Source organism: Carassius auratus, chromosome 20 (genome assembly GCF_003368295.1).
Source record: "Carassius auratus strain Wakin chromosome 20, ASM336829v1, whole genome shotgun sequence".
Taxonomy (NCBI): domain Eukaryota; kingdom Metazoa; phylum Chordata; class Actinopteri; order Cypriniformes; family Cyprinidae; genus Carassius; species Carassius auratus.
Window position 1 is genome coordinate 13,735,214 of NC_039262.1, and position 14,651 is coordinate 13,749,864.

General features: G+C 38.5%; 1 protein-coding gene across 5 annotated transcripts in view; it reads right to left on the minus strand.

Annotated features, from left to right (window-relative positions):
• Positions 1-398: 398 nt before the first annotated feature.
• The window catches only part of lnx1 (ligand of numb-protein X 1), a 38,360-nt gene continuing 24,107 nt past the window's right edge, over positions 399-14,651 (minus strand). For all 5 annotated transcript variants that reach the window (XM_026291203.1, XM_026291201.1, XM_026291206.1 and 2 more), the window contains 8 exons: positions 13,885-14,040; positions 11,758-11,966; positions 10,724-11,113; positions 7,684-7,818; positions 6,084-6,261; positions 4,953-5,211; positions 1,948-2,106; positions 399-1,780 (listed from right to left, as the gene is read on the minus strand). In XM_026291203.1, the coding sequence (XP_026146988.1) occupies positions 1,645-1,780; positions 1,948-2,106; positions 4,953-5,211; positions 6,084-6,261; positions 7,684-7,818; positions 10,724-11,113; positions 11,758-11,966; positions 13,885-14,040 (1,622 nt within the window). In that variant the 3' untranslated portion in view covers positions 399-1,644. The remainder of the gene's footprint in view (positions 1,781-1,947; positions 2,107-4,952; positions 5,212-6,083; positions 6,262-7,683; positions 7,819-10,723; positions 11,114-11,757; positions 11,967-13,884; positions 14,041-14,651) is intronic.

The following is a 14,651-nucleotide window of genomic DNA, read 5'->3' on the forward strand; positions in this document are numbered from 1 at the left end:
TCATCAAAGGATCTTGGGGGAAAAAAAAAGTCTGGACAATATTATGCAGCACATATGTTTTCAACATATATAATTATAATAATCGGAAAGCCTAAGCACCAAATCAGAATATTAGAATGATTTCTGAAAAATCATGTGATACTGAAGACTGGAGTAATGGATGCTGAAAATTCTACTTGGCTATCACAGAAATAAATGACATTTTAAAATCTATTCAAAAATACAAATCAAAAATACAATAACATTGTTGAATATTATTACAAACAAAAATCCTTCTGACCTGAAACTCAATGCTTGTGTGTGTGGGTGTGTGTGTGTGTGTGTGTGTGTGTGTGTGTGTATGTAAATATTCATATGCACAAACAGTGCACAATAAGAACACGAGACAGTAACACAAGTCTCCATGTAGATTGACTTTATTGATCATTGAACCAAAGGTACCAACAGATACAATATACTGCACAAGCCAAAGCATGAGATGCCAGAGCACGCACCTTACCCCACAATGATACCCACACAAACACACACACACACACACACACTCACACTCACACAGTGAGCTTTTCACACACCACTCTGTCCTATCCTTTCACCTCCAAAGTAAAAAAAAAAAAGTCAGCAAGGCCGCCAAAATCTCACATTATCATTGTAAGCATTATAAGTTTTCATCCATTTTTAAAATAGAGTATTAACATTGCTTTTTCTTTTTTCAGTTGCTATTCTTTTTTATTACTCACTATAGTTTATTTTCGTATGCGACAGCATCTGAAATGTATCAACATAGATAGAACTACTTGGCAAGTGTGCCTCCATGCCAGCGGATGGAGAGAAAGAACCACTGTCAGAACGAACAAAACGAAGCCGATATCTGAAAGCCATAGGAACAGAGAGAAATAAACCAAAATTACTATTACTCATAGTACAAGTGCTTGAATCCGTTTAGTTATTTTTTCAGACATCGACGTTTATAGTAAAGAATGTGCGTCCACTTCGATGCATTTTCTAACATGTAAAACTAATGGAATTGGCAACATGTCCCCCCCACCCAAACCCTACACATTTCACCTCTCATTCGAAGGAAACCCCTCTTATGTGCGAAACCCCTCTTATTAAGTCCTCTATTACAACATTAGAGTCAAACAGTCTGACTACATATAGCACAGTGCCCATAATGGTTATACATCTATATCCGACTCATTTGTTGACTGACACGCTCCTCGTTGCATCCTGAAATTGTGTTTTTAGACGCTCACAGTCCTTTAATACAGATTAAAAGCTCCGCCTTTTGTCTTTAACGAGACATTGTTCATCTCATGCACACATATCATCTTTATGCCTTGACATAAGGGCAATTGTGAAAGCTCCTCCTGGTTTTGGAGTGTGATAAACGTGCTGCTTTGTGGGCGGAGTCATGGTATTAGCCCCGCCTTCAAGTTTAGAGTCTGAGCTCCTAGTACCTGAATGAGGTCCATGTGTCAATTCCTGCTCCCGGAGAACAGTCCGCATCATAAGCCCCACCTTTCAAGGAAGTCTCGGATTCTCAATTCTACCCTTTTGGTTGTCGTCATTATAAGGTCTATAGTGTGAGCTCCACCCTCTAGTGCAGGGTCAATGTGATAAGCCCCTCCCACATGCAGAGTAGTCCTATAGCAGGCTTCCAGGCCAAGAAACAATGGTAAGAGTGATCCGACCCCTCAGCTCCTTGAGCAGGCGGACTAGAGCCGTGTGCGTCATTCCCCAAGTGCTCTTCGCATTCACCTCCAGAAGGATGTCTCCACAGCTAATAGGAAAAAAAGGGATGAAGTTTTATTATGTCTTGACAAGATAGAGAGTAAAGACAAAAAAAGTTGTATTTAATAAACTGTGCTAGGCAGTTTATTTATAGGTGTTCTACTTAAAGCATGGTTTCCGACAATAGCAAATTCGACGTATTCCTGGTGTCCGTACCGTATCCTCCCGTCGTTGTAGGCCGGTGTGCCCTCTACGATAGAGCGGATAAAGAAGGACTGGTTACAGTTGAGTTCTTCTTGCCCACCCACAATACTGAAACCCAGACTGCCCGACGTGCTCCTACGGAGGACAATGTCTTTACAGCAATATAGATGCCTGGAATGGACAGAAAATTCAAGGTTAATTTTATTTTCATTCAGAATCAGCAGACATTCATTTCTCATATACAGTATAAATTCAATTTAAACTGGGTTGTTGTTGTAATTATTGAAAGAGATTTTGATTGATGATAATGTCTGTATATACTGTACAGTATATGAATACATTTTATTAAATTCCATATTAAGTATATTAATACATTTGGTATCAACTATTTTGAATCAATTATTATTGTAAAAGAAAAAGGGAAAAACAAGAAAAGTGTGAAAGCAATGGGAGAGAAGAAAGGTGAATGAGATGCAGTAGGGTTACCCACAGTGCTGTATGTAAATGATCATTTACCTAGATTAATAAATCGTTGTTAATTATTTTTATATTATTAAACATTGTTATAATGTTTATTATTTTTTTGGTCAACTATCCTACGTAGGGGTGCATTTCAGGAGCTGGAGGGACGAGAGAAATTCAGAATAAATAAAAGGTTCAGAGGGAGCTTATGGATATCTTGGAGAAATAATTGAGTTTCAAATGAAGAGCAGCCCTGAAAGGATCAATTTGTGTTTAAAGACTTACAGTCTCTGCAAAAATGCTACTGTTATAGATATCGATATCAACCATGTCTGACAGGCAGCTAACAGCGTGAAAGCTCAGAGCTCAGATTTAAAGTGGACTTATGTGAAATGAGATGATGTAGAAATGGAGAGCAGACGAATGCATGAAAGAAATAAAGGAACAGAACTAACAGGAAACGTTCAGGGAATGGAAGAGAGAGGTCTATTTAAAGCCGTCACACTCTCTCAGGCGTCTAAACCCGTTACAGCAGAGAGGGTGAGAAGGGCTTTCCTCAACCCTGATCTGTTCTCCCCTGTCGCGCTCTCTTTCAACCCTACACACAACTTTCTCAATTATTATGCATATGAAATAATTGGGAAAGTTGTTAAGAACTTTCATACTCCATCACAGTAAATTCCCACAGATTTGGTGTGAGAAGGCAAGAAAATGGCGGGAAAGGGGGTAGGATCAAATCTACACAATAGATTTTCAAGAAAAACAGCAGCATATATATATATATATATATATATATATATATATATATATATATATATATATATATATATATATGTATGTGTGTGTATATGTACAGTATTGTTCAAAATAATAGCAGTACAATGCGACTAACCAGAATAATCAAGGTTTTTAGTATATTTTTTATTGCTACGTGGCAAACAAGTTACCAGTAGGTTCAGTAGATTCTCAGAAAACAAACAAGACCCAGCATTCATGATATGCACGCTCTTAAGGCTGTGCAATTGGGCAATTAGTTGAAAGGGGTGTGTTAAAAAAAATAGCAGTGTCTACCTTTGACTGTACAAACTCAAAACTATTTTGTACAAACATTTTTTTTTCTGGGATTTAGCAATCCTGTGAATCACTAAACTAATATTTAGTTGTATGACCACAGTTTTTTAAAACTGCTTGACATCTGTGTGGCATGGAGTCAACCAACTTGTGGCACCTCTCAGCTGTTATTCCACTCCATGATTCTTTAACAACATTCCACAATTCATTCACATTTCTTGGTTTTGCTTCAGAAACAGCATTTTTGATATCACCCCACAAGTTCTCAATTGGATTAAGGTCTGGAGATTGGGCTGGCCACTCCATAACATTAATTTTGTTGGTTTGGAACCAAGACTTTGCCCGTTTACTAGTGTGTTTTGGGTCATTGTCTTGTTGAAACAACCATTTCAAGGGCATGTCCTCTTCAGCATAGGGCAACATGACCTCTTCAAGTATTTTAACATATGCAAACTGATCCATGATCCATGATCCCTGGTATGCGATAAATAGACCCAACACCATAGTAGGAGAAACATGCCCATATCATGATGCTTGCACCTCCATGCTTCACTGTCTTCACTGTGTACTGTGGCTTGAATTCAGAGTTTGGGGGTCGTCTCACAAACTGCCTGTGGCCCTTGGACCCAAAAAGAACAATTTTACTCTCATCAGTCCACAAAATGTTCCTCCATTTCTCTTTAGGCCAGTTGATGTGTTCTTTGGCAAATTGTAACCTCTTCTGCACATGCCTTTTTTTTAACAGAGGGACTTTGCGGGGGATTCTTGAAAATAGATTAGCTTCACACAGACGTCTTCTAACTGTCACAGTACTTACAGGTAACTCCAGACTGTCTTTGATCATCCTAGAGGTGATCATTGGCTGAGCCTTTGCCATTCTGGTTATTCTTCTATCCATTTTGATGGTTGTCTTCCATTTTCTTCCACGTCTCTCTGGTTTTGCTCTCCATTTTAAGGCATTGGAGATCATTTTAGCTGAACAGCCATTTTTTGCACCTCTTTATAGGTTTTCCCCTCTCTAATCAACTTTTTAATCAAAGTACGCTGTTCTTCTGAACAATGTCTTGAACGACCCATTTTCCTCAGCTTTCAAATGCATGTTCAACAAGTGTTGGCTTCATCCTTAAATAGGGGCCACCTGATTCACACCTGTTTCTTCACAAAATTGATGACCTCAGTGATTGAATGCCACACTGCTATTTTTTTGAACACACCCCTTTCAACTAATTCAACTAATTGCCCAATTGCACAGCCTTAAGAGCATGCATATCATGAATGCTGGGTCTCATTTGTTTTCTGAGAATCTACTGAACCTACTGGTAACTTGTTTGCCACGTAGCAATAAAAAAATATACGAAAAACCTTAATTATTCTGGTTAGTCACATTGTACTGCTATTATTTTGAACAATACTGTATGTGTAAAGAGACCAAATGAATTCAAATAATGTATGTCTATTTTGTGTGTGTGTTCTGCTCTGTGTACCTGGGCAGCTGGAGCCAGGACACCCAGAGGGGGGAGTAATCATCATTAGGCGGGGGTAGTTTGATATCTCCGGGTGAAGAGGGCGAGAGAGCGCAGGGGGAATGCAGGGGCGGCATGCAGTCCAGGGAGCTCTCATTTGGGGGTCTCATTTCTAGCACCCGCAGGACCACCGGGGACGAGGTGTTCTTCAGGTTAGCCACGGCCTCACTACGAGTCACACCCGTCAGGTCAAGCCCATTCACATTTAGAAGGATGTCACCTAGAAGACGGGATGGTCACATTACTATGGGGATCACAGGACCGTAACAGATCAAGAGTTACATTAATAGGACATACTACTATGATGAATAGATATGATTTATATTTTTTAAATTTTATTAATTTATTATTAGATTAATTTCAATACAAATATATTCAGATTATTTGTAATAAAACCTAATGTTCATAATTAATGTGACAGTAAATGCATATTGAGATTGCTGAAGTGCTGTATTTCAGCATCATTATAAATCATTTTCTATTCTATGAACTGTTTCTATTGTACATAGTTGTGCTTAGTAATCCATAAAATGGAAAGGAGTAACTAGCTGTAGTTTATTAACAGCTTAGTGCCTAATTTGAAACCTACTCTCTTCAAATATCAGGTTTTCCCAAAATTTCTGGTTCAGTTCAAACACTAGGCTTACAACACCTTTGTTCAGCATATAAAGACTCAAAGCTTTGATCTTGCATGCGTGTGTCTGTATTTGTTAGGAACTTTAAAGCACTGCCTTCAAACACAGACCTGTGCATGATCATAACTTCACACGCCTACATACATATCACATATGACAAAAATAAACCTGAAAAACTTCCATACGTTCCATCGCAAGCTGATAATTGTTTGTATGACAGAGACAGATTTAGCAGTATGGCAAGTGTACATGAGGGAGTCTGTCATTTTCTAGTGATTTATATGCATTTATTTGCAGAGCTGATGACGGTCATACATATGCAGTAGCAGGTGTGTCTTTGTGTGTGTGTGTATTTGCATTCAAAAGGAGGAAAGATCAGATGGGCACCTTGGAAACAGGTGTGTGTGGCTTTGTCAGATGTGTCTGAATAGGTCAAACACACTTTGTGAGGCTGTACCTTTGCGGATCGAGCCCTCTTGTCCAACCACTCCTTTAGGGTCGACGTTGGTGATGTAGACGGGAAGATCCCACCCCCTGCTGCTCATCCCACCTGCAACCGTCATGCCGAGAGAATCGCGCGGCTCCTTCAACAGAGTCACTGTCTTCTCGTAACATGCAGGCTTTTGACATGAATCCTGGAATGGAGGGACAGGAAATGAGAAAGATGAACTCACTCAAGTTTCAGAGCAAATTACTCGGTTGTTTGACATTTGTTAACCTATGATCTGGATTCACACTTTCCTGATGCCACAAAAAATTATAATATCTAAACACATGACTGCCTGAAGCGTGTGTGTGTGTGTGCTTGTGTGTTTGTAATAAATGGTGAGCTTGCAGGACGCTGTTATTGCTGACCGCAGTCAAATTTTGCCTTGGAACTGCTCCAAAAACAACAAACACAGTCACTAAGTCCTAACTTAATAAAAAGCGTTATTAAAGTTCAATAAAAGGGCTGTTTATATTTAGTCTGCGCCTCTGGCTACAGAAAAAATCAGATCTGGAGTTAGTGTGTCGGCTTATCGCTGGAGTGACTGTGTGTGTGCGTGTGTCTGTGTGTTAGGCCGTGTCTAATTCAGAGGAGTGAAAAGCCTCTGACAATATGCTGCCAGAGTGTTTCCACCTCTCCAAGTGTGTAAAAGAGAATTAACAAGAGTCACTGAAAGGATAAAAAGTGATTGAAAGAAAGCGAGAGAGAGAGAGAGGAAGAGAGGTCATGTTAGGGTTTGGTTTTTTCTGGTCTGGTTTTATAGGGGTTTTGGGCCTTTTGAAAAACAACAGGAAATTATATCATAGAGAGGACCCCTGTAGATCCACATTACTTTGCGTCAAGGTTAATAAGTCTCTTAAAATATCAGATTATTAGGACTTTAAATGTCAACACTTTACTTAAAGCCTTTATATATAATGCATTACAAATTATTCATAATTTACATTGGAATGAATACCTTATTGTTGTAAATAATTATAAAAAAAATTAAAATTCCAATGAATTTATTTGTGTTATAATGTATTGACTGTTGTTACAATTATTAAGGAGATTAAAATACATTTATAATGCATTATATAATACTTAAAAAATTAAAATTCACAGAACAACTAATTGTGACTGTTCCTTTATTTGTTATTGGCACTTAAGCAAGCAAAAACCTTCAAAAGTTGATCTGAGATGTTTTTTTTTTCTTTCTGCTAGGCAAAGGAGAAAGAGAAATGACTAAACAATGTATTTGACTTTTATAAGAACAAGGGAAGTTGTCAGTGCAGATACTGAGCAGCAGAAAATCCAGTTTCGAAGACACACTGAAACCCAGCTTGCCGTGGCTGTGTTTCCTCCTGCTGGGTTTTCTTCTGTTAATAGGTTTGGAGACGGCTGTCTCAAAGGAGTGTGTGTGTGTGTGTGTGTGTGTGTGTGTGAGAGAGAGAGCTGGCTGATTGCTTGATTCTTTGATGTAGAAGTAATAGGCTTTTAGATCTTTTTCCTCAATAAGAGAATGTTTAGTAAAGCGGTGCAGAGGGAAGGGAAATAAAGAGTTTGTGCAGCTTATGCTCAGGAAACCAACCAGTAAAGAGTGCTCAATATCCACAGGCGAGTAGGGTGGTGGTCCCTCCATGTTCCATGGCGCCTCCTGTAGGATGTCCGGAGTGGGGATGTGAGTCTGGCGGGACACAATGAAGTGGACGCGGTCCTCACTCGCCTGCAGAACATATAGCAGATAGCATTAGTGTTCTGCTTTATGTGATTTTTTTTTTAAGGGTTTAAAAGCCTTTTCACACCAAAGACCTGTAACGATAACTATAAAGTTTGAATAATTGTTCCAAGTCTATGAGAATGGGGAAATCAACACCACAGCTATAACAGAAATGGCATAGTAGAACGATATTGTTGTAATAAATGTAAGGATTATTTTCTAGCTGATGAGTGATCAAAACAATGACAGCCAATCAGAATCAATGCTGCTTTAAAGAGCTTGAGCATTTAAAGTGGCAGACAACAAAACTGCAACATGCTTATAATAAACAGAACATTATCTGCCATTGGTGTGAATGTTAATATATAGAAGTCAACATTTAAAGTGGATCAAGAAAATTCATCAAAGCTGTCCTAATACAAGAACGCATTTTGGTTTTAGGACAACTTTGATGAAAGGTTTTGATCTACTTCAAATGTTGACTAGTGTCATTATCATTATAGTTATCCTACTGTTATTGTTCTTGGTGTAAACGGGCCTTAAAAGAGGTTAATGCATGAGGTTTTATGAATGATGATGAAAATGTTTGTTTACTAGAAGTGTCAGGATAAATAAATTGATGGACATTTTATTCTAGAGAACATTTGATTGGACAAAAATCTGTACAGCACAATATGCGTCATCAATATTTATATAAATAATAAAAATAAGTTAAAACTCATCTGAATGGGAATAAAATCTTTTTAAAGACTGCTCAGATTAGTCATGATTTTATGTTTCGTTGAAATTTATGCATTAAAATGGCAATGGATCTGCATATTATTTTCACTACAAAAGTATCTTATCTTAAAAATATAGCTGCTTTTATATTGTAGGAATGGGCTTAAAGCCAACACACTGCAATTTTGATTTCATGGGGCCTTTGGCGTTATGGTGGGTGAAAGCTGCAACATTATCTGTCTACTGCAAAAACCTTTCGAACTCCGCAGGAGAGCAAACAGAGGACAACAACTTCCCTGAGGAGCGAGCGGTTCAAAAACTGAATTTAAAATTTTAAATCATTTGTTCATACCCTGGAGAGTGTGTGTGTGTAATGTCTCATTACTCTCCGGATGTCTAGCAAGCACAATTACCAGATGTTGTGGTGACTGCCAATGCCCTACAGCTCCAGCTCAGTGTGAATGTGTGAGTATATCTGAGAGGTGTGTACTTATTAAAGTAAAACTAATATATATGGAGATTTGGGATCCATTCTGCAGTCTGTGTGGATGTGTGAGCTGAAGTAGGGCACAGGCTCCAGTTTTTCTATCTCTGATTTATTTTTCATCCATTCCTGTCGTTCCATCTGAGTGCATCACCGCTTTCTTCTTCATTAACCCTTTATTATGACAACCCTGTAGCTTGTGTTGCTCTCAAGTGCACACTCGCAATGAGAGCCTATGGAGTTCAGTGCTCTGTCGCTGCCACTTAAATGAGTGGGCTTAGCTTGTTATCGGCCTAATTGGACTAATTTAATCAGTTTCCTGCCAGCAGTTACTCTATGTCAGAAACTCCTGCTGTGAGCGGCCATCTTGTCTCCTTCGAGACCAATCTGAACCAGACAGGAAGCAACAAGCTGAAGAACAACATTCGGAAAGACCTACCACACTGAAATACATATTGAATCACACACTCACTACTCTCTTTGGGGAAGTCGTGGCCTACTGGTTAGAGAGTTTGACTCCTAACCCTAGGGTTGTGTGTTTGAATCTCGGGCTGGCAATACCACGACTTTGGTGCCCTTGAGCAAGGCATCGAACCCCCAACTGCTCCCCGGGTGCCGCAGCAAAAATGGCTGCCCAGTGCTCCGGGTGTGTGTTCACAGTGTGTGTGTTCACTGCTCTGTGTGTGTGCACTTTGGATGGGTTAAATGCATAGCACGAATTCTGAGTATGGGTCACCATACTTGGTTGAATGTCAATTCACTCTTACACACTCTTATATCGTTGTTACACACTTCTTACCGCAGAGATGAAACCACAATCAAATAAACTGCCACAAACCTTATGTAAGCTCTACATCTTTTGCAATTCTGCTCAAGGAACACAACAGGTTTTATTTGGAAACATAACGTAGTTTACATAGTTGGTTTTGGGGGCTCAGGATTAAGTCTAATCCTTGGTTTAAGTGTAATTATTACCATTTAATGAATGATTCAGTGAATAAGATGCCACAGGTTAGGATTAGATGGCTTACATTCATTCTTTGACATGCTGGAAAGGCTAAACAATAAAAGTGTTTAAATTATTTATCATTACTTCAAATAATATTAGGCTTTATAAATATCAACCCATTAGTGAAGCACTGCATCAAAATTACATTTCCCGGTTGTTGTTTTTGTCACATAAGTTTCTTTATTTTATTCAAATACTTTTACAGATTTTTAATATTATACAACAATCTCAATCACACAAACCACACAATATGCTTTTTTTTTTTTTTTTTTTTTTTATTGTATGTTTTAGCTGTGATTCCCATCCACTTACATTATAAGACTGATAGACTGCAACGGTTTGAGCTAAAAAAAAAAAATGTGGTTTGTGTTATACTAAAGAAACAAGTTCACCTACATCTACGATGCCCTGGGGGTCAGCAGATAAACATAACATTTTCATTTTTGGGTGAACTATCCCTTTAACTAATTTATTACACATGATTAAGCTTGAACCACTGATTTCCCATGGACTATTTTAAGAGTGTCCTTACTACCTTTCTGTACCTTGAACGTGTATAATTTATGTACCGAAGATGAATGAAGGTCTTATAACGTTTGGAACAACATGAGGGTGAGTAATTAATTACAGAATAAAAATTTTGGGGTAAACAATCAATTTAATACTCACCACATAACCTCTCCCATAATGCTGCTCACCTGAATAAGCAGTGCTGCATGCTCTGGGGTGCCGTATCTCAGATCATGGCCATTGATGGCCAGCACGCGGTCGTCTACCCTTAGCCTCCCATCGCTGGCGGCCAGCCCTCCCTCCAGCAGGTGGAAGATAAAGACGCCATGTTCGTCAGGTCTGCGCACCAGCTTGATGCCCAGCTGTTCGTCTGGTGCCCTCTTAACGAGGACCACATGCAGGCTGTCGTCCCTGATGGTGGGGGTGTGGGTGGGGAAGGCCTCGGTGGGAGAGTGATGATGGGAACGGTAACGGTGACGCTGCTCTCGCAGAACAGTCAGCCGCAGCAGTGTGCAGGGCTGCTTCAGAGCCGCCACGGCATAACAGTGAGGCACGTTGCTGATGTCTATACCATTGACCTGATGGGAGGACAGCATGAGATTAGAGAGAAAAATCCAGAAAAATGTGATTATGTTTGTAAGATTTTTGTATTGCATTTTTGAAGCTCACACAGTAGAGGATTGTGCTGGCATTGAAAATGTCATGGATTCAGTTCGGAGTCAACTTTATGTCTGCTACTGATTGGCTGTCTGTGTTTTTATCATTTATCAGTTGGAAAACAATCATTCTGTAAGTTATTCCAACAATATAGAAACTAACAATACCTTTAAGTATTTAGCTAAATCTTAAAAAAAAAAAAAAATATATATATATATATATATAGTGTGTGTGTGTGTATATACTGTACAAGTTGTGATGCCTAAATTCACTTCATTTTAAACATTTGCAGTTTTTAGTGTTTTATTATTAATCTTATTGATAATGAATTTATTGATATTATTAGTACCATAATATATTAAAATATTGGCCATTTATCAGTTACAAACATTAAAATAATTATACTTGAAAAGAACTCCATTCCACAAATTTACATGCAGAATCCTCATACACTTCCCCTCTGAACAACAGATGGTGAAGCCCATTACAACATGTGCTATCAAAACCAGGACCATTCACTCCTACTGTACAGTGACGTAACATCAGATCTAACACACATACGCACCTTGAGGATCATATCCCCAGGTAGAAGTCTTCCATCTCGAGCAATGACGCCCTCTCTGTAGATGTCCTGAATGAGGATGCGAACCAGAGGCGTTTCATTGCCCCCGACAATGCTGATAGCCAGTGGTTCACAAGGATCTACCCTGGTGATCTTAATACTGGTGACTTCACCATCAGGGATTAGATGATGCAGCTGAGGTAATGCAAATACTGAGAGAGAGAGAAAAAGAGAGCATCTGTAATCAGTGAACTCCCACATGATCATCACTTTCTGTGCTCCACAAACAGGGCATCTGTCCAGAGCGGAGCAGAGCAGAGCCAAACGTGACTAGCCTTAAAAAAGCATTACAGGGCATCATCCATCAGAGGAAGCAAGGAGGGCCAAGACTTTCCGAAAATGTATTCAAGATGAATGTTATCATTTCGGTGATTGAGTTCACGTTTGTTTAAATCATTTTAACCACTAATTTGCTTAATTCAGATATACTATCATTCAAAAATCTGGGGTCAGTCAGATTGAAAACAGGCAAGGATGCATGAAATCAATTAAAAGTGACAGTACAATAATTTATAATGTTATAAAAATATATATATTTGAAATAAACTTCAAATTCTAGTCATTAAATTAAAAAAAGAAAAAGAAAAGAAAAAATAAATAGGCAGTGCAACAATAATTATGAGAAAGGTTTCTTGAGCATCAAATAAATATAAGAATAATTTCTTAAGGATCATGTGACACTGAAAACTGTAGGCTGCAGAAAATTCAGCTTTGACATCACAGGAATAAATTATTTTTGAAAAATATTTTTAAACCGAAACATTTATTTTAAATTGTAGTAATATTTGACAATATTACTGTTTTTATTGGATTTTTTTTATCAAATAAATGCAGCTCTGGTGAGCATAGAATACTTTTTTTATATATAAAAAATAACCATACAGACCCAAAACTTTTGAACAGTAGTGTATATTGTGAAAAATACATACATATTGTATTTTTTCTCATTTTGCTATAATTTTCCTTTTAAATTATCACTATATGACAAAGAGAAGAAGGGAACGGAAAAAGAAAAGAAAAGGCGTTTTTCAACCATTCATTATTCGAAGTAACCAATCACCTTTGAGTGTCTTATGTGTCACCAAGTCTGCTTGTGGTTAAGACAACAGAAAGAGTCTGTACAATCAAAGTTAGCCGAACTACTGATGAAATCCAAATTACTAAAGGAGCCATATGCAGCTCTAGAGCTAGTGTTATGTCAGGCACTTCTGAAAATATATGTTCATACTGTAAATTTGTTCAGCATATGCTATGCATTTCTATTTGTTCTGGGTGAAAGATTCACACTGCACCTGTGCCTGAACAGACTGTAAACTACAGCCGGTTTCTGTAACAATCTTTGTGATTTGTCTCTGCTTATCTTTATCCATCCCTTCTTTCTCTATAACACACACACACCCTCTCTCGTATCCGCCTGTTCTCCACAATCTGCAGTTTCTCTTTCAAAGTCAATATTTTCCTCACATCTCCCCTGAATGCTTGCAGGGAGAGAGAAAGTGAAGCTCATTACTACCGCAACCAGGGTGTTACATAATGAACACACATGTCCTCATCAGTATTTTCCTTAATCATTTTCAATCTCCCAAGCATCCTTTTTCTCTTTTGTTTTCATTCAGAAAGCAACCCTCTCACTCAGCGTTCATCTGTCCAGTCCCTCTGTCTCGACACACTGCTTCATTTCCTCTCTGTCTCTCTCTGACAAGTCTCCTCAGGCTCCATCTGTATTATTAAAGGAGCATATGCTACTGCGGGGCTGAGCGGACCCAAACCAGACTGTCACCTTCTGACACACTCCCTTTCTCCTTTTATTATCCATTGATATTGGTTTAGTATGCTATTGAATGATATTCATAGGACAGTTCATGTTTGGCAAGGTGGTATGCAATAATGCTTAATAACAGCACAGTTACACTACATTGTTAACAATTATAAACATGCTTACTACAATACATGCTAATGTTAATGATAAAACAGGGTCTATAATAAAACAACTTAGTTTGTTGGTCTTAACTGGTTTAATTTGGTCTTCTTCTGGTGTCCGAATACAACACTTGCAAGACCCGCACTCACCCTCCGGTGGTATGTTGGTGTTTCTGAGGTTGTCTCTCTCCTCTGTGGTCTCATTGGCCACTGCTGTCCCACTCTTGGTCCTCCTCAGGACACTGAAGGCTCGATTTAGGCGGCGAAAAGAGCGACTACGCACTGACGTTCTGTCAAAGTTGCGATCTGTGAATGAGTGTGAGAAGGAACTGAGTGAGAAAGGAGGAGAAATTAATTTTCCTACTAAACATGCCTGGACTTGTCCCTCTTCTGCTGTCTACTTTCAGCCAATCAGAATTGAGTGGGCACACAGTAGCCAATCAAATTGTCTCTTTTATTGAGCATCATAATGCTTTGCACCTGCAGGCCAGGCAATGAACATCTGAAGTAAGCAGCACCTGCTGGTTCTGTATTGTAGACACTGCAGTACGATTATAACTTCTTCAGGTCAGACCTGAATCAGCACGGAACAGTGTATAGAACACTTTTTTTCTGCATGTCTGTGTTACTTAAGTCATCACAGATGAAAGTTTAAGACAAAATTAAAACTATATTATGTACAAACCTTCCAAATTTTAAAACATCCAAGATTTTCAAACACCCTCCAGGTGATCAGTGGAGAAAATATATCAAACTTCCAGAGTATTACAAACTAATGACCGGTTAAGTTAGTTATGTTTCTGAATTTAGTTAATGTTCCTAAAGGAAGTTATTCTAAGTGTGGATTTAGATTATTAGAAGTTGAGAGTCTGTGTCAAAGGTTGCTGGGTCTTTAAAGGTTAAAACGCTTTTTCAGT